The sequence below is a fragment of the Carassius gibelio genome, chromosome A20, assembly GCF_023724105.1.
Source record: "Carassius gibelio isolate Cgi1373 ecotype wild population from Czech Republic chromosome A20, carGib1.2-hapl.c, whole genome shotgun sequence".
NCBI lineage: Eukaryota > Metazoa > Chordata > Actinopteri > Cypriniformes > Cyprinidae > Carassius > Carassius gibelio.
Genome location: NC_068390.1, coordinates 16,737,803 through 16,760,747, shown reverse-complemented (window position 1 = coordinate 16,760,747; position 22,945 = coordinate 16,737,803). Strand labels below are relative to the sequence as shown.

The window sequence follows — 22,945 nt, the reverse complement described above, 5'->3', positions numbered from 1 at the left end:
CAGTGTGTGTGAAAGTGCATGCTTTGCACGTCAGCAACGCGTGTTCATGTGATTGAAAGAGAGAATGTGTGTGTGCAGACAAGTGTGTGTGGAGTATGCTGCCTATCAGTGGCGCTTTGCACAGCAGCTGTATACTGACACTGTGTCTGGGAGGGAAATGGAAAGGGGGCTGGGCTGAGGAGAGGAGAGGAAAGGGAGAGAGCGAGTGCAGCAAAGCGAGAGGGATAAGGTGAAAGCGACTCACCAGATTGAGAGAGACGCGGACTTCTGCAAGGGTTTCCCAGGAACAGCAGTAGCAGGAATCTACTCTTTTTTTCCCCTTTTCCCCCTTTTACACTGCCTTCCCTGGGAGATCTGTCAATGGGAGAGCGGTGGAGAGGAGTGCAAAAGAGAGGGAGGACATGCCCCCGCCCAGCTTTGATGCAGAGGTGAAGTGAGGGCTAAGGAGGGAAGAGGGAAAGAAATGTGTTGAAAGTTTTGGGTTGCAAACTCTTCCAATTGGTGAGAGGAAGTGCCAAACTTTGGGAAGTCGATCACCGGTGACTTGCTCTGTGGCAAAAAATGTATCTCTGCAGGAGCGCAACATACTCGTTTGTTCTACAGATACATTTTGAGGGTCGTCATGAGCATTTCTGACATCTCCTTATTGCCCTGTTCATCTCGTCGCAACTGTATCCACTTCCTCATCTCGGAATTGGCATGAAATGGACCCCTGATGACAGTGACAGTAATCACATCGCCCCGTCCTCCAGCTGACACTTTTAGCCCCCTGTCTCCAGCCCACCTTCCACACCCGCCCCGCCTCGCTCTCACAATTGCTGGGAGTCATGGAGTGCTCTCACCGGAGTCTGGAATGAACAAGTTAAAAAGCTGCTTTTCTCACCATTGTGATGATATGCCCTCTGAACTGAGATAATGGATTGGAGAGAACTGTAAGTATAATAGACTCATTTGAGTTGTTTATTGAAGTTACATGCATTTTTCAGTAGGGTTTGTGCAGTTCAACTGGTTTTTGACAATCCAAGGATGTTGGGGTTGAATCCTAAGTTTTTTTATTTTTTATTTTTATAAAATGTAATTGCTGTCAGTATTTACTCACTCTCAATTCTTTTTAAACGTGTATGACATTCTTTATTTAAACCTGTATGACATTCTTATATATATATATATATATATATATATATATATATAAACGATATCAGGGTATGTAAATTCATATATTTTTTCATTATTATATTATGCTGCTCCATTGTTGAAAAGCTGAGTATATATAATAAAGGTTGTAAAAGTGCTTCAGTAATCACAGTTGCACTGGTTTGCTCTCAGTTGCAACCCTGAAACCTCACTTCCAAATCCAGAGGCAAACTGTTGACTGCAGGGCAGGGAAAGGAGATTTAACAGGTGGATGCATCTGGATAAAGCCCAGCCTAGCGTATCGGAGCTCACTCTACCATGCTACTTTGCACTCACTCTGGTCATTCGCCTTTGTTCACTCCAGACTGATATCTCAATCTTTTAGTGTGTGCGTGACTGTGTGGTGCTTCATAAGGAGCTTGTAAAGCATTTGTCGTGCAGCCAGATGTGGTGAATGTGGCTCTCTGCCCTATGTGTGGGTGTGGGTCTCCTCTTCATGTTAGAGGAGGAGCTGTGCGTATGTGTGTGTGAATAGGTGAGGTGTGTGGAGGAGGAGGCAAAGAAGAGGCTATGTCTCCATAACAAAACCCTCTTCCTCTCAGTCCAGTATTTTTTTCCCAACCTCTTATTTCTCCTATTACGTGCCCTTCGTCTTCACTCTCAGTCTCTCTCCCTCATTCACACCCAGTCCAAAATTAACAACTGACAAGCAACTGGGAATAAAGTGCCCTGCTGTTTATTTAATTTTAATTATTTATTTAGATGTGTTTATTATTTATGTATAAATATTTTTTTATCTATATATTTATATTTGTCTATATACACATTTTATACATTTGGAATAATGCGAAAAAATATATACTGTAAACTTATAATATAAATATATTGTATATGCTTTTAATATCGGCTGGTAAGAAATACATATTGTTATTATTGATTTTTGCAGTGTATAAAAACTGCTAACTTAATTAAGCTTTGTCTCAATTTAATCATGCACATAGATATAATGCTAAGTGCTAATTTCTTTCTGTAATCTTTACCCACATCCTTTCTCTCTCTCCCTCTCTTTGGAGGGAGAGAGAGAAAGGATGTGAGGAAGAGTGAGGCATTTAATGAGCTCAAGCTTTTCTCCTCAGGCCCTTCAACCTCTTGCTATAAAGATAAAAACGTGAGCTGGAAAACACACACAGCTTTAGGTAGCTTGCATCTTTTTACCATTGCCAGACATGTATGCTCAAAAGCATGTTAACAAACCATATTGTCCATTACCATATTCTTTGCTGCTGGATTGTCATGGACTTGGAAACTGTTGCTCATTCATGCAAATTGTGTTCATCTCAAATCTTTGGAGGCCAGATATAGAGCAGTATTGCGATGCAGGTCTAATATGACTTAACCTTTTGTTTGCTGCTCTTTCACAGGGCTGCCCAGAAGCTGAACCTCTCCAAACGGAAGAAGTGCCAGCCACTTCCACCTTCCCCACCTGACCCAGAAGAGCCGTTCTTCTACACTGATGGCTTCAGTGCTGCCCTGCAGCTCTCACCCCCACCTGTACCCCCATGTCTCCTCAGGGCAGGGTCAAAGGTTAAGGACAGCCCCGGCATGGGAAAGGTACAGCAATTTTGCCACTGCTGAAACTTTTTATTTATTTATTTATTTTGGTCTCCTATACCAGTTCTTCAGAGGTTTTTGGATGGAAATGGTTTCTAAAACATGATCAAAGCCTAGATGGTCAAGGTTGTGCCAAAATTATTGTAATCTGACAATGCATAATAGGTAATGTTGAAACAATGTTGACAGCTTACATTTGGTCATTGTAGAGATGTTTTCTTCTTTATTAAATAAATGACATCATGCATAAACCCCTGATTGCCCTCTGCTCAAGAATGCCCCGTGGGTTGATCAGTTTGGCTGGTTCTCGAGTTACCATCAAAGCAGACTGTGTGTGACAGCATGGGTTGGCCCAGTTGTCCTGATTCCCAGGCTGTTGGAATTCCAAGAAGCTCCTTTGGAATGCCAGACAGCATTCCTCACTGTAAGTGACTGACAGACCATGGGAGTGGGAAAAGCAATGTATGAAAACAGAAGGGTCAGAGAATGACATCGGGGGGCATTTGAATGAAAGATATATTTCTCTGTCAGAATAGAGCTATTTATTGTGGACTGTCTGAGTGTGGAAATGCTTATGATATCCCAATGTCTCAAGGAGTCATATTTGTGCCTCGTTCTTGGATTAATTGAATACCAGATTTGTGAGCATTACATTTTGTCATCTGGAATATTATTTCCTTTAAGTATATGAACAGATCAAATCTTGTTGTTTGAGCAATGTAAAATGTAATGAGCAATGTAAAATAACAAGGATAAAATGAGCAAACTAACAGCCTTGATTCTTCAGTCGTTTAGTATCAGTGCTGGGGTTTAGTATTAAAACTACAGTAAAGTATATTACATTTACATTTAGCAGACACTTTTATCCAAAACGACTTACAAATGAGGTCAATGGAAGCAAGCAAAATCAACAAAAGAGCAATGATATACATACTGTATTAGACTAAACTAAACTAATAAAACATCTCCCTAATGAATGCATGATATTAAAATGTTGTCAAACACTGATAAGCTGATAGTTGTTTTCATATTAACTGACAGAAATTAAAATTCTATACAATTTAGTTTTAATTGATCAAAGATTAAAAAAATATATAAATAAATAAATAAATAAAATCAGTTGTTTTAAATGCTGCAAGTGAATTGTATGCATCACAAACTTCAATGTAAATGTATGTCACTTATGAAAAATGCATATTCCATATCCAGTAGGCCCTACCAACCAATACCAATTAAAAAATAATATAAAAATAAAACTAACAAATAATAATAATAATAATAAAATTTCTAATAATGGCCAATAATCCTCATGTTGTCGATATACAATATTGTGCATTCCTAGATCTCCCTGATGCGGTCTTACATGCAGTACAGGGATGAGTTGACTATAAAGCGTTTTGCTTATAAAAACGCCATAATTCTTAGTGACTGGATGATAACTGTCATGCTAAAGCATGTTGGTACCCATTAGGCAAAGCACTTAATCCCGGGTCACACCAGGGGACTGTTGCTGCAATTAGTGTACTTTGAGTCACTTTGTATAAAGAGCATCTGCTTAATATTAACCTAATAAGCTGAGGTCATGTCCTTCTGCTTTTTCTTAAATATCTAAACACATATTGCTACATCTTGACAAGTAACTGACAGTTCCATATATACTCTCTCATGGGACTCTCTAGAGCATCATGAGCATCTCAGCATGTTGCCCGCTATTTTGGGTAACAAACTCATTCCTTTCCTTAACACCCCTTGGAGGTTTAAAAGCCATGGAAGACTGAATTGACCCACATATGACCCCTTCTCCAGCACAGGTGATGCACTCTAAATAAATTCAAAGAGATTGGACCAATTAGAGTCTGGTTTAGGACGACTTCTCTGTGGGAAAGTAAGAAGATAATGTGTGTTCTTAGCATTAGATACTATAATAGACTGCTGACTCATAAACACCAGCAGGTGGTGCAGGGAGATGATTCGCTCATTAAGTGAAGTGTTGTGACATGTGGCCAAGTGTGTTGACCCATACTCGGAATTAGTGTTCTGCATTTATCCCATCCAAAGTGCACACACACAGCAGTGAACACACACACACACACACACACACCATGAACCATGGAAGCCATTTTTTGGCTTGGGAGCTCTTGGGGGTTCTGATGGGAGAGAGCTCTGTACATTCACTCCTCCCATCTACTGTACAATCCCTACAAGTACAAGATTCAAACCCACAACCTTTGGGTTACGAGTCAGACTCTCTAACCATTAGGCCATGACTTCCCAAAAAAGAGTCTGTCTTTGCATTGGCCGGGAATCAGACCCGGGTGAGAATTCTACTACTGAACCACCAATAAGAATGGTGAGGTCACCTGAGCTACTCCTTGAAATGCATCCAGACACCTCTAGAGAAGTCAGTTTATTTCATCATCCTCTTATCCACTGCAGTTGGAGGGCTGGGTGAATGAAGCATTTTCCTTCCCTTAATTGTGCACCTGATTGTGTTGATGCATTGTGCAAACACAGCATTTGAAAATATCCACAATAGGCATTAAAGGTTTTCTAAAGTCACATAAAAGGCAGGCAGCTGCAAGTTTTTAATGAGTTTTATTAAGAAAAAGATTGAAGTGATTGCTAATAAGCCCCACTGAGTTGAAGTATGTTGCTTGCAAAAGGCACTTGTAAAAGAAATGGGTATGATAACTCTAATTTTTTATTTTTGAATGAAGGAAATGTCAGAGTTCTTAGATATCTATCTATCTATCTATCTATCTATCTATCTATCTATCTATCTATCTATCTATCTATCTATCTATCTATCTATCTAATCAACATAGCTTTATTACAGTATTGAATACATTTCCTGACTAATTCTGTGATAAGAAGCCACATCAGATCACAAAAGCAAGTTATTTCAAACATTCAACTGATGTTGTGGAGTATGACATTGCAATTCATTTTATTAATGGATCCCCAAACTTGTGAAAATACATTTTCTTGACTACCATGTCATTCCCTATGTTGTAAAAAAAAAAAAAAAAAAACTTCCCGTAAACTCCAGGGGCTGTTTGCTGCTAAAAGTGTCCCTAGTGGCAGAGCTATAAAACAAGGTGTTAAACACAGACAATGGGGTACATTATTGCTTCATGAAGAAGGTTTAATAATGAACTGTTCTGCTTCAGTCATGTTTCACTTTGCTATAATATATATATATATATATATATATATATATATATATATATATATATATATATATATATATATATATATATATATATATATATATATATATATTGATAACAGTTGTGCTTCTAATATTTATATGGAAAACATGATATATTTTATATATTTTTAAATAGGATGTGTCTAAAGTGTCTGGTCAGAACAAGGCAGGTCTGTTTTCTGTTTTCCAGCCACACTTTATCACACTTTTGATGTTCCTTTTGTGGGAGCAGAAGAGCTTTGGGAATCTCCGTATTCTTCTTCTGCTTATTACATGCTTTCCACTATGAGGGGCATTCTTGGCCAGGAAACTGAAAGACATTATTCTCAAACCACTAAATAATTGTGAGAATTAGTGGGTGGTTGGAGGGTGCAATTACAGCCGTATGCTTTCAACTCAGCAGCAAATTCAAAAATAACTTGTTTCAAATAAAATCATGTAGGAATATAATTATGATATGAATATAATTGTGTGCTTTGCAGGTGAAAGTAATGGTGAGGATATGTCCTGCCAAAGGATCTCGAGACACCTCAGAATCCATGTCCTTTCTCAAAGTAGACGGCCATAAGAAACAGCTGACCTTTTTTGAGCCACCCTGTGCACGCTCCACCTCTTCCACCGCCCCAAAGATGTTTACCTTTGATGCTGTCTTTACCCAGGATGCTTCACAGGTACAGTAATGGTATAAAGACTTAACTTTTTGTCAATCAGATTAATAAAAGCAAGCATTTTACAAGTTACACCAAGGAGGTATCCCCTATTTCCTGTCTGTACTCATAATTGTATACTGAACTAAAATCTTCCCAGAACTGATGTCAAACAGGCAGGACATATATGCTGAGATCAAAGCAATGCATAAGGGAGATATTCAGTTTCGCTCGGTTTGCGAGGTAGATAAAAGGTTTGGGTTGGTGAGTTGGGGTTATCGTTCCGAGTCCGCAGCGCCTGAAGGGATCTCAGAGGAAAAGATAACAGAGCTCTTTTCTCTGCTTCCTCCTGATCTCTTTGGGAGTTTCGAGTCTTTGGGTTTCCTGTCCTAGAAACATCAGGTCTGATGATCAATGACTACCCCACATTGTTCAGAACAAAAAGGCGTTGAACGAGCATACATCAGAGGTGGTTTTTACAACAACACTGTTGAGACAACTCAAGCTGCAAAAGACACACACATAATTCCAGGGTTTGAAATCTTCATCTTTTTCCTTTACTGTATTCTGCATCTCTTTGGGATGTTTCAAGGATGAGCAAGGATCAAGTTTACAAGGATCTATCTATCTGTTTGTAATTCTATCTGTCTGGCCGTCTGTTGTTGTGTCTGTATCAGCCTGTCTGTCTGTTGTTCTGTCCGTCTATCATTCTATCTATCGTCTGACATTTGTCTGTTGTTCTGTTTGTCTGTTTTTCTGTCTGTCTCTCTCTCTCTCTCTGTCGTATCATCTGTCTGCTTTTCTGTTGTTCTATCTTTCTGTCAGTCTGTCTATACCTTTGTCACTGTTTCTGTGTGTGTTTCTGTCTGTCTGATGTTTTGTCTATCATTCGGTCTGTCTGTTATTCTTTCTGTCTGTTATTCTACCTATGTGTCTGTCTATCCAGTCCAATCTGCCTGATGTCCTTTCCATCATTCTGTCCGTCTGTATTTATATCTGTCTATCAATCTACTGTTCTGTCTATCATTTTGTCTGTCGTTCAATGGTTCGATCTGATGTTTTGTCTGTAAATTTATCTGTCTGTCTGTCTGAGTTAGAAGTACTGTATGTACAACTCATACTGTTCGAGTTATTGTTTAAATCAGGGGTTGTTTCCTCAGGCAGAAGTGTGCTCAGGGACAGTGGCAGAGGTTATCCAGTCTGTGGTCAACGGGGCAGATGGCTGCATCTTCTGTTTTGGTCAAGCCAACCTCGGTTAGTAAACATCTATTCAACCTAGTAGCCCATATTTTACTGTAATTCACTTTATTGTTGTGATATCTCACCTCCTTCTGTTACAACTCCTCATGCTTTGACAGATAATGCATTGTTGAGAATCCATTTTTAGATGGAGTAGCCATCACTTACAAGAGGCGATAGGAAAAGTGATGCAAAATACACTGTTTTGGCAGCATTTGAAATTTTCTAACAAGAATGCAGAGAAAATGCAGGGAGGGCGTATGTGTTTGAGCAGTAATAGCGGTTTGTTGAACACAAAGTGCCCTCTTTTTACACGTTGTGTTTGAAAAGCGCTCAGTTTTTTCTCTCTCATACTCTCTTGTTGTTCAGCCCTCACTTTGAGAGACTGTGTGCCTCCCACCGTGCCTCTTCTATCCCCCATAGTTAGCTTGGCTGCTCATTTGCTCTGCTTTATTGTGCTATATTCGTTATGACTAACATCCTTGTGGGTTCATTTTATTAGCTTAAGGGTGTTTTACATAGACAGTCCTATTATTAACACAAATCCTATTATAGACCTTGTCTTATATCATTATGTAGCCATTTAAAGTTAATCAATTGACAGAGTAATTTTTATCATGTCTTTGTTGACAAACGCTGCTCACTTATGACCTTTTTAAAAAAATAAGAACCATGTATGGACAACTAAAGCATAATGTAGTATTGTCTTCCTCACACTGAGTAAATAATTACATTGTATCTTCAGTCATACCAACCTTGAATGTTCAGTTACATCTTTCATTGACATTAGCTCACCTTTACCTCACAGGCAAAAGCTACACCATGATCGGCAGGGACAGCTCTATGCAGAGCTTGGGTGTAGCACCCTGTGCTATCTCCTGGCTCTTCAAGCTCATCGAGGAAAGGAAAGAGAAAACTGGCACAAGATTCTCCATCCGCGTGTCTGCTGTGGAAATCTGTGGCAGGGAGGAAGTGCTGAGAGACCTGTTGGCTGACGTTTCCACACAGACTTTCCAGAACAGTCATGGTGCAGGAATTTCCCTGCGAGAGGATCCGGTCTGTGGATCACAGGTGCATTAGAGTTTGTTTTTAGTACTGTGTGTGTAGGTCAACAAACTGACCCTATAACTCAAATAATGGAGCAAGGTGCTAGAAATGCTAAGGTTATGGGTTTGATTCCCAGGGAATAGATTAAATAGACAAATAAAAACATTATATAGACATTACATAGAGTCTCTTTATGCTCACCATTGCTGCATTTAATACAATAAAATAGTAGAATTGTGAAATATTATTACAGTTGAACAGTTTATAAACTATAATTACCACATAATTGTTTTAAATATATTTTTAAGTAAATAAATGTAATTTATCAGTTTCCTGTTTATTCCAGTCTTCAGTGTCACATGATTCTTAAGAAATTTCAATAAACTAAAGGAAATCTGTTTAAACATTATACATGTCTTTACTGTCACTTTTGATCAATTTCATGCACCCTTGCTGAATAAAGTATTAACTTATTTAAAAAATAGTTTCATACTAACCGGTAACAGTAATTGCAAGTCACCTTTCTTTGACTACTGCCAAAATAAAAATGTTAAGAAATCCAATTAATCAAAATCAAATTGCTTTTGTCTCCCTTTTCTATCTTTATCTAATGTACATGTCTTATTTTCAATTTCGACATTTGTTCAGCTGCAGAACCAGAGCGAGTTGCGGGCGTACTCTGCAGAGAGAGCGGCGTTCTTCCTGGATGCAGCTCTGGCGGCACGCAGCACCAGCAGACCTGACTGTAAGGAAGAGGACCGCCGGAATTCTCATATGCTCTTCACTCTACACATTTCCCAGTACCCTATGGAGAAGAGCACCAAAGCAGGAAGTATGGCATGCTCTGTTCATTTTTTTACATTTATTTAGAAAAGCTGTATTGAAATTTAAGCCATTTAATATATGGCTGTTGGCCATTTAAGAGCATAATAGTTGACTTTTAATGCTAAGAAGAAATGTTAAAGTAATATTTTAAGTAGCCATACCTTAACATCCAGGGTTTAAAATAATTCAATTTCAAGGGCAAATTACCTTCACCTCAAAAATTAAGTTACTGCTCCTTATTACTGTCTAAGAATCATATCATATATCTTTATGCATCATTAGTATTTTGAGAAGACTGTTACTGAGGGCAGCCGATACCTGACTTTAACATTACTATGCTTTCCATGTTCACAGATAGTATCAGTTACCTCAGTTTAGTCCCGCTGATAATTTCTCTGTGAAAATACTAACAAGAAGGGTTAGCACATATTCATTACTGGGCGTAGCCATTCTGTAAAATCAGCATGTCAACATTAGAATGGTCATTAGTATTGCACTCCCTTCACTGCAGTGCAAGCAGGGTTCTTGCCATTGACACTAGCCAGAATAGATTTTAATATGTAATGAGGCTGGAGTCTCTTCTCCAGAGATGTTTATAGCGCCCAGCATGAAATGAGAAGCTCGGTTACATTCCCACTCCACAGAGGGTTTCGGTTCTGAGCGCTGGCTTTGTAAATCCTGCCGACGTGAGGTTAATGGCCAGCATTTCAGTGTGAAATAAATGCATCTTTTGTAATGATACTGAATGAATTTTACTCTAGTGATCTACATGGGACTGTAATCTAACTAGCTGTACTTACATTTATTGCTTGCTGTTTGATGGACTGCCAAGGATATTGAATCCCCACGTAGCAAAGATCCTAAGTACAACTGCTGTCTCATAAGGTCCCCTGCAACACTGCCTCTGCTTAATGTCCAGAGACAACTAAGTCAATTGTAGGTGGACATATTTTTATTTTTATTTTTTACAGGTCTGCTTTCAGCATCGCTGTTTGAGTAGTCCACACACAGTAGCAAAATTAGCTGTCTGTCTTAACAATGTATTGTTTGGTACTGCTGATGGAGTAGAAACTACTGCTCTTTAAAACAGGACAAAAGTCTTTGCTTTTTATATATTTCGATTATGTTTAGGGTTTTGGAATGAAGATGTGCCCCATAAACAATAAAACTGTATTTAAATGAGAAACCCAGAGTCATGGACATTGGGAGTGAATTTCGGTTTTAACTTTGCAGTGTCTGGGAGTCATAGCCGTCTGCATCTTCTGGACTTGGGCAGTTGTGAGTCTGATCGGAGTCAAACACGAGATGGAGGGAGAGGCCAATGTCTGTCAATGGCTGCTCTTGGAAATGTCATCCTAGCCTTGGCCAATGGAGCCAAGCATGTGCCATACAGGTATGTCTTTTGTGATTCAATGAATCAATATAAACCAATAGCAGGAGATGATAGATCCATGTTAATGGTGGTAGTGTGTCCTCCTGGTAGTGTGTCCTCCTGATCTAAATCCGCCAGGGTTTCATTCTCACCTTCATCAAAACAGTGAAGCTAATTAGCCAGCTTTCCAGGGAGAGAATGCAGCCAGGGTGAATTGGACTTGAGGTGGGATGTAGTGATAGGAATGTGGGTCAGGGAGAAAGAGAGTTATGCTAAAAGAAAATTAAGAAATAATCACCGGAATGTGGGATAGTAAATACAGTGACATGAGCAGAGAAAAAAAAAATATTTTGAACGTTGCTTCAGAAAATAACATCCTCCACAACCAAATAAAATAAAAACACTTCAAATCAGGTCTCTAGAGAGTGAGCATAATTTTTTGCCGTTTCTTTTATTCAAGTATGATTCATAATCCTCTATTTTAAGACAACCTCTCAATGATCTTAGAGTGAAGAATGTTGTAAAGCCTAGCTTCCTTTTTGGCTAACGAGAATTTTTTTTGATGTATAATTCAGAGACAGCAAGCTTACCATGCTGCTGAGGGAATCACTGGGCAACATCAACTGTAGAACCACCATGATCGCCCACATCTCTGAGTCGCCAGCCAGTTATGCCATATCTCTCACCACTGTGCAGCTTGCTTCCCGTATTCACCGCATGAGAAAGAAGAAATTCAAGGTTTGTGATTCAAACAGATGTATTTGTTATATGAATTATGTATGCTTATGTATTCATGGTTATTTTAAAAACATGTTATGAAGAATTGCTTCTGGTACCAAGGTATCTATATAATGCAGTAATTATGGCACTAAACGTTTCTAAAAGTAAAAACTGGTAATTAAAAAAAGATTTTTTGGACCAATAGTCATTGTGAAAATGCTATATAACTGTAATATATTACTTTAACTATAATAACTATATTTTAATTGTTAATTAAAAATTAACATTAATATTTTCTTAGTCATTTAAATATATATATATATATATATATATATATATATATATATATATATATAATTTTTTTTTTATATTTATTTTTATTTTAGTATGATACAGTGACAACAGAGTATTTTTTCATTTTTTTCATTTTCTTCTTGTCTGTATACATTCTGCAATAGGTCATGACTCATTTTCCTAAATTACATTTAGACTTTTTTTTTCCAGCAGAATCATTCCAAATTTAAATAACGATTCATGCTTTGTCAGAGAAACAAATGTTATAGTGATAATTTCAATGTCAAGTAGTCAACAAATGTAATCAATGTATTTGTTCCAGAGGGAGAACAGCATTTAATCTATCCCATAACAGAGGCAATTTTCACCATAATTAAACTTCTTTTGACAGAATATGTTCATATTTTGTAGACCTAAAAAAGTCTACAACTTTTACTTGTCTAAATTATGCATAGTATTCACAACTATTTTAACTTCTCCTTTGGTGAGCACTTTTCACCTTTGTTGACACTGACATACTATTTTGTGAAGGGATGCCTCTCTGAATTTATTGTGTTCTGAGAAAGAGCTTTCTGCCAAAATATATTGATATCAGTTTGGTATGTTATTTTGTTCAGTATGCATCAAGTTCCTCTGGAGGAGAGAGCTCCTGTGAAGAGGGACACATCAGACCGAGACCTATCTACCCTCGGACTGTGGCTCTTGACCCAGACCACCCTGCAATGTTATCCGGTGACCCAGATTACTCCTCCAGCAGTGAGCACTCATGTGATACAGTGATCTATGTAGGGCCTGGTGGGACCCCTATTTCTGATCGTGAACTCAGTGACAATGAAGGCCCACCAGCATTTGTTCCTATCATTCCCTCCCTGAACAAGAGGCATGTAAAAGAGGGACCTAAGTCTGATGGGGACCACCTCAAATGTAACACCTTTGCAGAGTTACAAGAACGGCTTGAATGTATTGATGGCAGTGAGAGCACATCTGTTTTCACCATTGAAGGAAAAGGCCAACTGACAGCCTTCAAAAGTGGAGTTGAAAGTGTGACAGAAGGGGCTTCTGTATCATCCAGGACCGCAAAGTCCTCTCTTCAGAAGTCTGCACACCTGCAACATGGGGCCACATCTGAAATTAACACAACTTTAAGGCAAGATTCAGAGCCTTTTGTCAGAGAGAAAGTCTTTAGTAGAGTACCTATACAAAAGCCCAATGCCTCTTCATCCTTGCAGAGCATCTCAAAAACCTCAGTTTTGAATTCTGAGTCCAGTTTAACCATACGGGCACCTCCAGTAGGTATGAGTCAACAAGCCCTAAGGCAGGGAGAACTCCATGAATCCCCAATTACTGACAGATCCCATCACCTCAGTAGAAATCCTGTAGAGGTGAGCCACCTATGTGCTGCTCTGAGGAACAGGTGCCTTGACAGGGATGTTTTAAGGACTACAGTTACACTGCAGCAGCCTGTGGAGCTCAATGGAGAGGATGAGCTGGTGTTTATGGTGGTCGAAGAGCTGCCTTCTGGTCTGGTTCCAGACAGTGGGAGACCATCCAGCATCATTAGCTTCAATACAGAGTGTTCTTTGCAGCCCCTGGCATCTCACTCACGGTCTGTTAGCATTATCAGCAGCATCAATGATGAGTTTGATGCATACACATGCCAGATGAGCAGGTCCCAGCTGAACCAAGGTGCTACTACTAAGTCACAGGAGGAATTTACAGCTGGACATACAACTGCACATTCTTCAATCCAGTCCTGGTCTTGCAAGACAAATATTTGTACCCAAAGTTGTGATAAGACTAAAGGGAGCCTTTTATCAAAGGGAGTGCGCAAGGGACGATTCAGCAGCTCTATGATGGATTTACCTGGTGGTTTACAGACAGAGTCTTTCACCCAGCAAAGAACAAATAGTCCACTGGGTGACAGTGGAATTTGCTTTTCAGAACTAGACTATGATTCTGCAACAATTGACAAATTGTCCATATCTAAGTGCCCTCTATCTCATGACAGTACCAAAGCATCCCTCGGTGGTCCAAAGACGATAAGATCCAATAGACTCATGACCTCACAGTCTGCCCAAATCTCATTCTCCCTCCCTCGAAAAAGCACCCAAACTGCATCTTCTAGCAGTAGCTACAGCCATGAGCTACAACATCAAAGTAGCAGAATAGATGAACAATGGACCCACACTAGTAGTGGGCTGCACTCGGCCAGGAATTCTGAGTTTAAGTCTGTTAACAAACCACCAAAAAATGGCACAAGTTGGATTCCGTCTAGAAAGACAGGCGGGAATAGCAACAGTGTACCTCGCCCTCCTAAAATGCATGTGTCATCCACATCTCAAAGGGTTGTGGATGGTTGTGAAAAGTTAAGCATTAAGAAAGGGGACCTGAGCAAGATGCCTCAGCTGAAGAGGGGAGCCACCACTCTCGGCATGGTCTCAGTGCCCCGTAGTTCAAATGAGATGAAATGGGGTAATGATTCCTCACAAACGAATGGTAGCCTAAATTTCTCATCTTTAGGAAAGAGAGCTTATGGACAGAAAGGTAGTATATTTCCTAAATCTGGAAGCATGTCACCCCCTGCTCCACCTATCCAAAAGTCAAACCTCGACCAGAGGACACACATTTTGTTGTCTCCAAGTGCCTTAAAGTCTGTAGGTAATGATGGAACAAAATTGTCTTCCTCCAAAGCATCAGTTTCCGAGGAGGACATTGATGTGCGAGTAAGAGGGGAATGCTTTAGCTTTAAGTCATCCAGTCTGAAGACTGCTTCTAGTCTCAGATCTCATAATGCTAAAGGAGAAAATGGAAGGCATTTTGGTAGTCTTATGTCCCTTGAAAGGTGTGGCAGTTTAACCTCAGTGGGTTCCAAACCAGTACCCTCAAAGGAAAACAGTAATGTCAGTCTCAGTAGCACTGACAAATCTGCTAAAATGGTGCCAAAACTTGGGATGCCCTGTTCAATATCAACACCAACCCCTACTTCCCCTCCGTCTTCTAGTGGAATTTGTAAGCTTGGACAGATAAAAGCCATTATATCTCCTAGATCCATTGTTGGGAATGGAAACAAAGGAAAGGCCTTGTCGAGCACTGGTTCAAAGTCTTTTAGCACCTCCACCAAGTTCCTTGCTGTGTCAGCTGCTCAGAATACCAGTCTACCTCCAACTGGAAAACCCCCAACTCGCTCTGTCATAGGCTCCAATGCTAAACAAGGAAGGGGCACTATTATGGGCACAAAGCAAGTGGTTCGTGTAGCCAACAGTCGGGTCAGTGAGTTAGCAGGTGGAAGCTCCAAGAAACACCTCAGGGGCACTGACCAAGCAGATGGCAACAATGATGGCAGAATGTCCAGCGAGACCCAACTGGCTGCTCCTTTGCCCTCTCCTTACAGCAAAATCACGCCCCCTCGCCATCCTCAGCGCTACAGTAGTGGCCATGGTAGTGACAACAGCAGTGTACTTAGTGGTGAACTGCCCCCTGCCATGGGGCACACTGCACTTTTTTATCACAGTGGAGGCAGCAGTGGCTATGAGAGCATGATCAGGGACAGTGAAACTACAGGCAGTGCATCTTCTGCCCATGATTCCATGAGTGAGAGTGGAGTGTCCAGGTCTACTCGAACAAAGGCCTCAAAATCTCCCAAAAAGAGATCCAATGGTGAGTTTTACTGTGAAACCAATCAAGGCTTTATTTACTGGTGTCCAGTTCAAGATTTATTTATTTGATGGCCTTCAAAAGTTAGAATGAAAAATAGTTAGTACAGTGAAGGTTGTTGTAAATTATGTTGTGATGTATATTTCAATTAACGAGGACCACAAATATTGCTTGATATTTCCATCCTCAAAAGGGTTGCACACGTTTTGGCAGAATGTCTTAGCCAGATTTTACATCACAGTTGTCCAGTATGACTGCCCCTTAAAGCAGTCAGTGGGGACATATGGGACAAAAATTTTTTACAGTCTGACATAAAGACCACTCATGTTGCTCCGTGTGTCATGGCTTTTACCTAAGGTTCCGCCAGGGCAATAAATATTAGTAAAGCATTCCATTTAGCCAGTCAGTCTATTTAGTCCATTTAAATTTATGAACCCAAGGTTATTAGGCATATCTGGTGTTTAATATGCATTCACCCTATTCTGTAATCTGCATTTACCCCAAAATCATTTTTGCTTTAAACCCTTTAACCGCTTGCAAGACTCATGCATATTTAAAAGCATGCCTACAAACTCTGCTGTTCATCTTTGGCCCACATGAAGAGCATTATCTGTGTAACTCCTCTAGGCCTGCAGCGACGCCGTCTGATTCCTGCTCCTCTGCCAGACACCTCTTCTCTGGGCATGAAGGTTGGTGCAGCAGCCCAGTGGGTCGATCTACCTCCACTGGGGGGTACTATGAAGGAACCCTTTGAGATCAAAGTGTACGAGATTGATGATGTGGAGCGCCTTCAGAGACGCAAAGAAAGGTTGGCAGAGGTAAGAAGACTATTTTTGACAAGTGTGTTCTATGCAGTTTGTATGCTAATTATGAAGTAAATAGCTCAAGTTTAGAGTGAAGTAAATTACTCTGTTCAAGTTGTTTTGTGTAACTTTAGTATTCAGCAGTTGGCTCAGTCCCAGTATGATGGAATAAAATCAATATTTAATTTATGCTAAGCTAAAAAGCATCAGATATCTTGAGATTCTGATGATTCTCTCAAATCTGAGAAAGTGCAGTTGTCAGGAATGAAGCTTATCTCTGTGACGATTACTGATGTTGGCTAATTGATTCTAGATTGGACTGATAACTTTAGTTAGACGGGGTGTTGACTGGTGTTGTAAGACAGAAAGAAGTGAAAAAAAGATTAGCAAAGGTCTTTCCAGAGAGAGGAAGAGATGGTAAGAGAGAGATAGAAGGAGAGAGAGCATCAGGGAGGGGTCAGGGGTGCCCGTGATGAATGAGGTGTGGCTCCACAATCTGCAGCCCGCCTGATCAGTCTTTATGGCCCACTCCACACAATGTCCATGGGTCATTAAACCGTTTCTCTGTAAGTTTCTAACCCTGATCACACAGGCAATTGTGTGGAGAAGACGAGAGTAAAAGACATTAACTCAGTCGAATGCTCTGATTTATTTTCAATTAAGAAACAGTGATCTCAGCTCGCATGTTAGAGTCTGGAATTTGCTTATAAAGAATTAGGCTGTTCAGTCCCTTGTTTTATGTGAATCGCTATGTATATGTATATGTGTCAGTAGGGGGTTGTATAACTGCTAAGTTTATGTATGTTTTATGAAATGAAATCTTATTTGCAGTGGGCATAGCATAACAGTATAAGTCTTTCTTCATCTATAGTTTAAAACCTGCTATATTTGAATATAAGAAAAATTTATATTGTTATTTTGAATTTTCATGTACTTTCTAATGGGTACCTTTTAGTGACAGAATAAACATGATAGGAATAGGGTAATCTATACTGTAATTCAATCATTCAGTAACAGATTCCCCTTGAACATGATCTTTCCTTTTAATCCCTGAAGCAAACGATAGGATTTGAGTGTTTAACCTGGATCCTAATTTTATTTCCAGCTTGGCCCTAATTAATCTGACCAAAGGGCTGAGGACCTAAATCCTCTGTATAGGGTAGGGAGTATTGAATCAATTCGGCTTAAGCCACTGCATTTTAAGTCAACCCTGAGGAGAGCCAGACATTGTGAGCAGGTGATTGGAATAGGTACAACGATTTGTGGTTGACTTTATGCAACTGACACTGCTGTCCCACACTTGCAGGGTTTGCAGTACTTCAGCGCACGCCTTAGGATGTTGGAGAAGAGGCAGCAGCAGATCAGGGAGATAAGAGCCAAGCATGAGAAGCTGAAAAAAGAGTTGGAGGATGCCAAGACTTGTCTCATGCTGGACCCCATTAAATGGATAGGAGAATGTAAGTTCCCAATTGTATTATTGTTTTATGTCAGGGTTTTCAAACTTTTTTCATTCTAATGAGTATTATGGCAAACATATTTTTATGCATGAAGTCACATCTATGCATGACTATAGAATACGCTAAAATGCTGTTGTAACTGCACTAAAATCAAAGCTATAAAACATTATCTGAAGAATATTTACTTCATATTAAGCTCACAGTTTCCTTTTTCCATCCACTTATTGTTTAATAATTAGGACTGTCAACATAATATAATAAAATATCTTTATATTGGTATATTGGTACAATATACAATCCCTGTAGTGTGATGTAGACTAAGGGCTTTAATTTGATAACTTTAATTTAAGTGTTTGAACGTAGTGCCAGAAGAAATGGTGAGGTATTGGTGCATTCACAGAAATGTCTTGAGCATTGGCTACTTTAAATTGGTGCCTGAGACAATAGTGGATGACATTGATTTTCCAGAATATTCTCCATAGATGTCAACTGTGAAACAAATTGTTGAGGTTTTTGTAATTGTGATCCTGTTTTACTGTTCCTGCCTTCAACATTTAAGCTGTAAGAACAAACTCTGAACACAGACTTTATGTTGTTTAACCTTAATGTTAACAATGAGTCAGCAAATGGTTTATTAATGTACTTCAGGATTTTCTCATACAAAAACAAATACCTTCAGTATCAAACAGGGCAAGAAAATTATTTAAAGATAATGAAGCTTAATTATGTGATTTGTATTATTTACTCTACTGAGAATGAAAAAGAACATTGCCAGCAGCAAAGAAAGCTCTGTTGATTCTGTATCTCTGTTTTATCTGTCCCCAGCTTCGGTTAGAATTACAACTATTACAAACAACCAATGCAACAGCCTTGATATTGCAAAATATCTGTCTCCCACTTTGCTAGAAAATACACTTACTGCAAACAGTATGTGGGAGGAAATCACAGGATGTAAAGGAATAATGTAGAGAAAATGGCAGGTCTATGGAGAAAACTTGTGTCTCCGTGTGTTCTTGAATCAATAAGGTATCATTTTTCTCTTCTGCAATCATTACCTGCCCGCCGGCCAGGTGATGTTTACCATTCATACTGTATGTGACTGCTGTCTTGAGTAAAGCTGTGATTGGTGTTGTCATGCTGTATAAATCAGCCCCTCTTCAGAGCCTAGTAAATTGAAGATAGTGTTTCTGCAAGCCAATCTCCCACACCAGAAAACCATCACATGCAGAGATTTTTGTTTATTTTCTGAGTGATAAAACTGTCAATTTAGGTGTGTCAGCAGGGCTGCATCTCACATCTACATTTTGTATATTACATACATTATGTAGTACAATAATGTGGATTCAATGTGTGTATTTTAGAGAGTGTTAGATTTTTATATTCATACACGCTGTAATGAGAGCTGTATTCAAATGAGTTACTGTATTAAAATCAAGTTTACAAATGCAAATTATTTATTGAGAAAACCCCCCAGATAAAGATAATTTGAAACATCATTGTAGCAGACGATGAACTCTATATAATACAGTATATTTTATGTCCATATCTGTCACGTTTCACTCAGGAAGGAGTGAGGAGATGCAAGAGAATACTTCAAGATAAAACACTTAATCATCAACAGGCATATACAGGAACTAAAAGACATCTAAGACATATAACATTTGACACATTCAGACTTTTACAGCATTTAACAGCAGACCGAGAACTCAAAACAGGGAACACTATTTAAACACAATACGACACACTTGGGAACAAATAAACTAATTAATGAAACACAGCTGGAACCAAATTCGCATAACGAGGACAGGAACAGGAAGGACCAAATAAGGAAAACAAGAACAAACACGTGACAATTTCATTGAACATAGGCCTACTTTTTATTAATTTATTTAAATAAAAATTTTTTTACTAAATGTGCCTGTTAAATTGGCTTACCATGCTCAATCAGTCAGTCAGTCAGTAAATCAGTCATTTCAAGAATTGAATGTTAAATGGTAAATTGACATCTCATATTATTAAACTGTAAGTTTATGTTTTTAAATAATAATTTTGTTTGTATTTTTCACCCTTTTTTTTCCCATTAGTTGATGTGGACCCAGATCTGGACCAGGAGTCGCAGGATTACCTGGAGGCTCTGGCCCAGGCCACAGGAGACCTGGAGTTTTGTGTCAACCTATGCAAGTCTCGTGTGATGATGGAGACCTGCTTTGATATCGCAGTGCCCGCGATCCCAGGACAGAGTGGACAACAGGAGATGGAGGTCTAAAAGAGAACAAAACAGGACTGTGAGTTACAGCAAGACCCCTTTTTTCTGGGGTTGAGACTGTCCTTCTTGGAACAACACAAATGAAGGTACTGAATAAGTATGGTTAGAAACTCCATTAAATGCTGAGAAACAGAGACCGAATGGAATAAGACTAAGAACGTTTCCTGCGATTTTGATTAAGCTTTACCAGGAAGTGCCTTAAACCCCCAAAAATCCCAAGAACTATCTTTGTTTGATGATTGGTGCTAATATTGAGACCAGCTTTCCCAAGTACACTTTGAAAAACAAAGTATTTTGCATTGCAATGCAGTGTAGTCTATTTATAAGAGCTAAAGTGATTAAAAATATTGTTTTAAATATTAAACACAAAAAAGTAAAAAAATTCCCCATACTATAATTATCATACAAAAACTTGCTTGTTTTTTTATTTTATTTACAGTCATTCTGCATAAAACCCCTGTTATACTTCACTTTGGCAAAGTATACTTTGGGGTTAATGATTGGCTCTCTGATGACATGTCATTTCCCCTGATCCAGAGCTAGTAGCCTACTTTAACTGATTGGAGCAGCTGGTGGCAAGTCAGAAATTAGAGCTGGTCTCAAACACTTCTCAGGACATCAAACCGAAGTGAGTTTGTATTTACAAATTTCAGTGTGTGTGGTATGCGTCATACTGTAATGTATGCATGTGTCTGTTCTTCTCTGATCATGCAACATCCAGCATTTAGCTGGTATCTTTTAACGTGGTAAACAAATCCACTTTATCTACCTGAACTTCAAACGATTATGCCTTTCTTTGTTGAAAATGTTCAGATTTACAAAAGGCTATCATCTGACAAATTCACAGCACAGGACCTTCTCACTGTGTCTTGTGATTTTTATCTTCAGCCTCTGATGTTTGATGATTTGTGTGTCTCTGGAGAGAAGCGTAACTGCTGTTTCTCATAAAGAAACAAACAAAACAAAAAATAGATTATATGGATTTGCAAAGGTTTGAAATGGAATATGTGGATATTTTCTTAAAATTCTTTCCTTTGTTTTTGTTGTTAAATAATAATTTAAAAGAGAGAGAGAGAAAAAAAGATCAGGCCTTTTTTTTTTCTCCAAGTTGCTGCATGACATTTTTGAGTTAATTATATATATATATATATATATATATATATATATATATTTCCTTTTTGTTTTGTATGTTAGTCTGTGATTTCTACTAATACTTTAACAGATTTGTCAAGCATTCAGACTTTTAATTTCTATGACATTTTACCAGTTTTCCTGCTTTGTACTGTACAGTTTTTTTAATCCTTTTTTAAAAACCATGTATACACTAAGTTTTCATTACCATAACATTATGAATAAAAAAATGTTTCCTCTCTGTAATTCTTTGTGTGTATATTTAATTTTTCTACATACCTATGTATTTATTTCTTTATTAGTAGTAGTATTTAATAAGTATTTTCTTTTTAAAAGCACATTCAGGTTTCTTGTGTTATAAAGTGAAAGCCTTAGTACAAATACCCCAAAATTTGTACACAAGTATGTATGTGCAAAATAATTTGCAAAACTGAATTAATTCCATAATTCCGGTTTCCAACAAATGATAACACTTCAAAAAAATAAGGTGTATATATATATATATATATATATATATATATATATATATATATATATATACTTGCATTTCACTATATCTTGCATTCTACCAGGTAAATCAGTATTACATCAATTTACACTCTTGGAGTTTATGATCATCAACATTTGTTAGGAAAATAAAAGAACTACAATGTCATTCAAAAGCAGTAAGATTTTTAAAAATGAATACTTTTAATCAGAAAGGACACGAAAAAGTGACTGTAAAAACTAATTTCTTAATTTTAAGTAATATTTCTTGAACACCAAGTAAGTATATTAGAATAATGTTTGAAGGATCATGTGACACTGAAGACTGGAGTAATGGCTGCTGAATTCAGCTTTGCCGTCACATTTAAATATGTTCAAATAGGAATGTATTTTTAAAATGCAATATTTCATATAAATTATTTTACTGTATGTTTGACCAAATAAATGCAGCCTTGTTGAGTATAAGAGACTTCTTTCAAAAACTTTAGAAAGTTTTACTGAGCCCTAACTTTCAAATAGTAGTGTGTAATGTTATATGCCCAAATAATACTAGTTAACAACCAGATGAACAAGATCACATTTCACATGTGCTGGAGAAGAGACTAATGAAAGGGGTTATATTATTATCTTTCTGAAACGCAGCAATTTTTACAAAGCTCATCATTCTGAAAATCATGGTGTGCTCTGATTGGCAAACTATCCAGTGCATTTTGATTGGCCGAATACCTCAAGCATGTGACTGAAATGTTACACCCCTTACCATAGTGTGATGGCGTGTCCCGGTGCGATGAGAAAAACACAACAACACCCAATACAAACGAGGCATTTGTTGCATCTAGTGGGGACATAAATACTTATTATGTCTTTTTAAGCATTTTGTTGCATATCACGCCACGTAAACATAAAACCATGTTTACATTTGTGATCTGAGAAAGGACAAACAACAAGCTCTACTCTACACTGCTCAAATCTCGCATTTGAATCGTCAGTGGCAAATTCTTTAAATATGAAAACATACTTACAGGCTGTGAGTCAGAAACACCAGACT

At 38.4% G+C, this 22,945-nt stretch overlaps 1 protein-coding gene across 1 annotated transcript; it reads left to right on the top strand.

Annotated features, from left to right (window-relative positions):
* Positions 1–210: 210 nt before the first annotated feature.
* On the top strand, positions 211–21,642 carry LOC127938794 (kinesin-like protein KIF26A). The gene is made up of 12 exons (XM_052535665.1): positions 211–932; positions 2,556–2,745; positions 6,439–6,627; positions 7,764–7,857; positions 8,651–8,913; positions 9,538–9,721; positions 10,948–11,107; positions 11,662–11,824; positions 12,718–15,757; positions 16,382–16,572; positions 17,864–18,014; positions 20,099–21,642. Exons 1-12 carry the CDS (start codon positions 916–918, stop codon positions 20,278–20,280), a joined length of 4,824 nt encoding a protein of 1,607 aa, XP_052391625.1. The 5' UTR covers positions 211–915; the 3' UTR covers positions 20,281–21,642.
* The last annotated feature ends 1,303 nt before the right edge of the window (positions 21,643–22,945 follow it).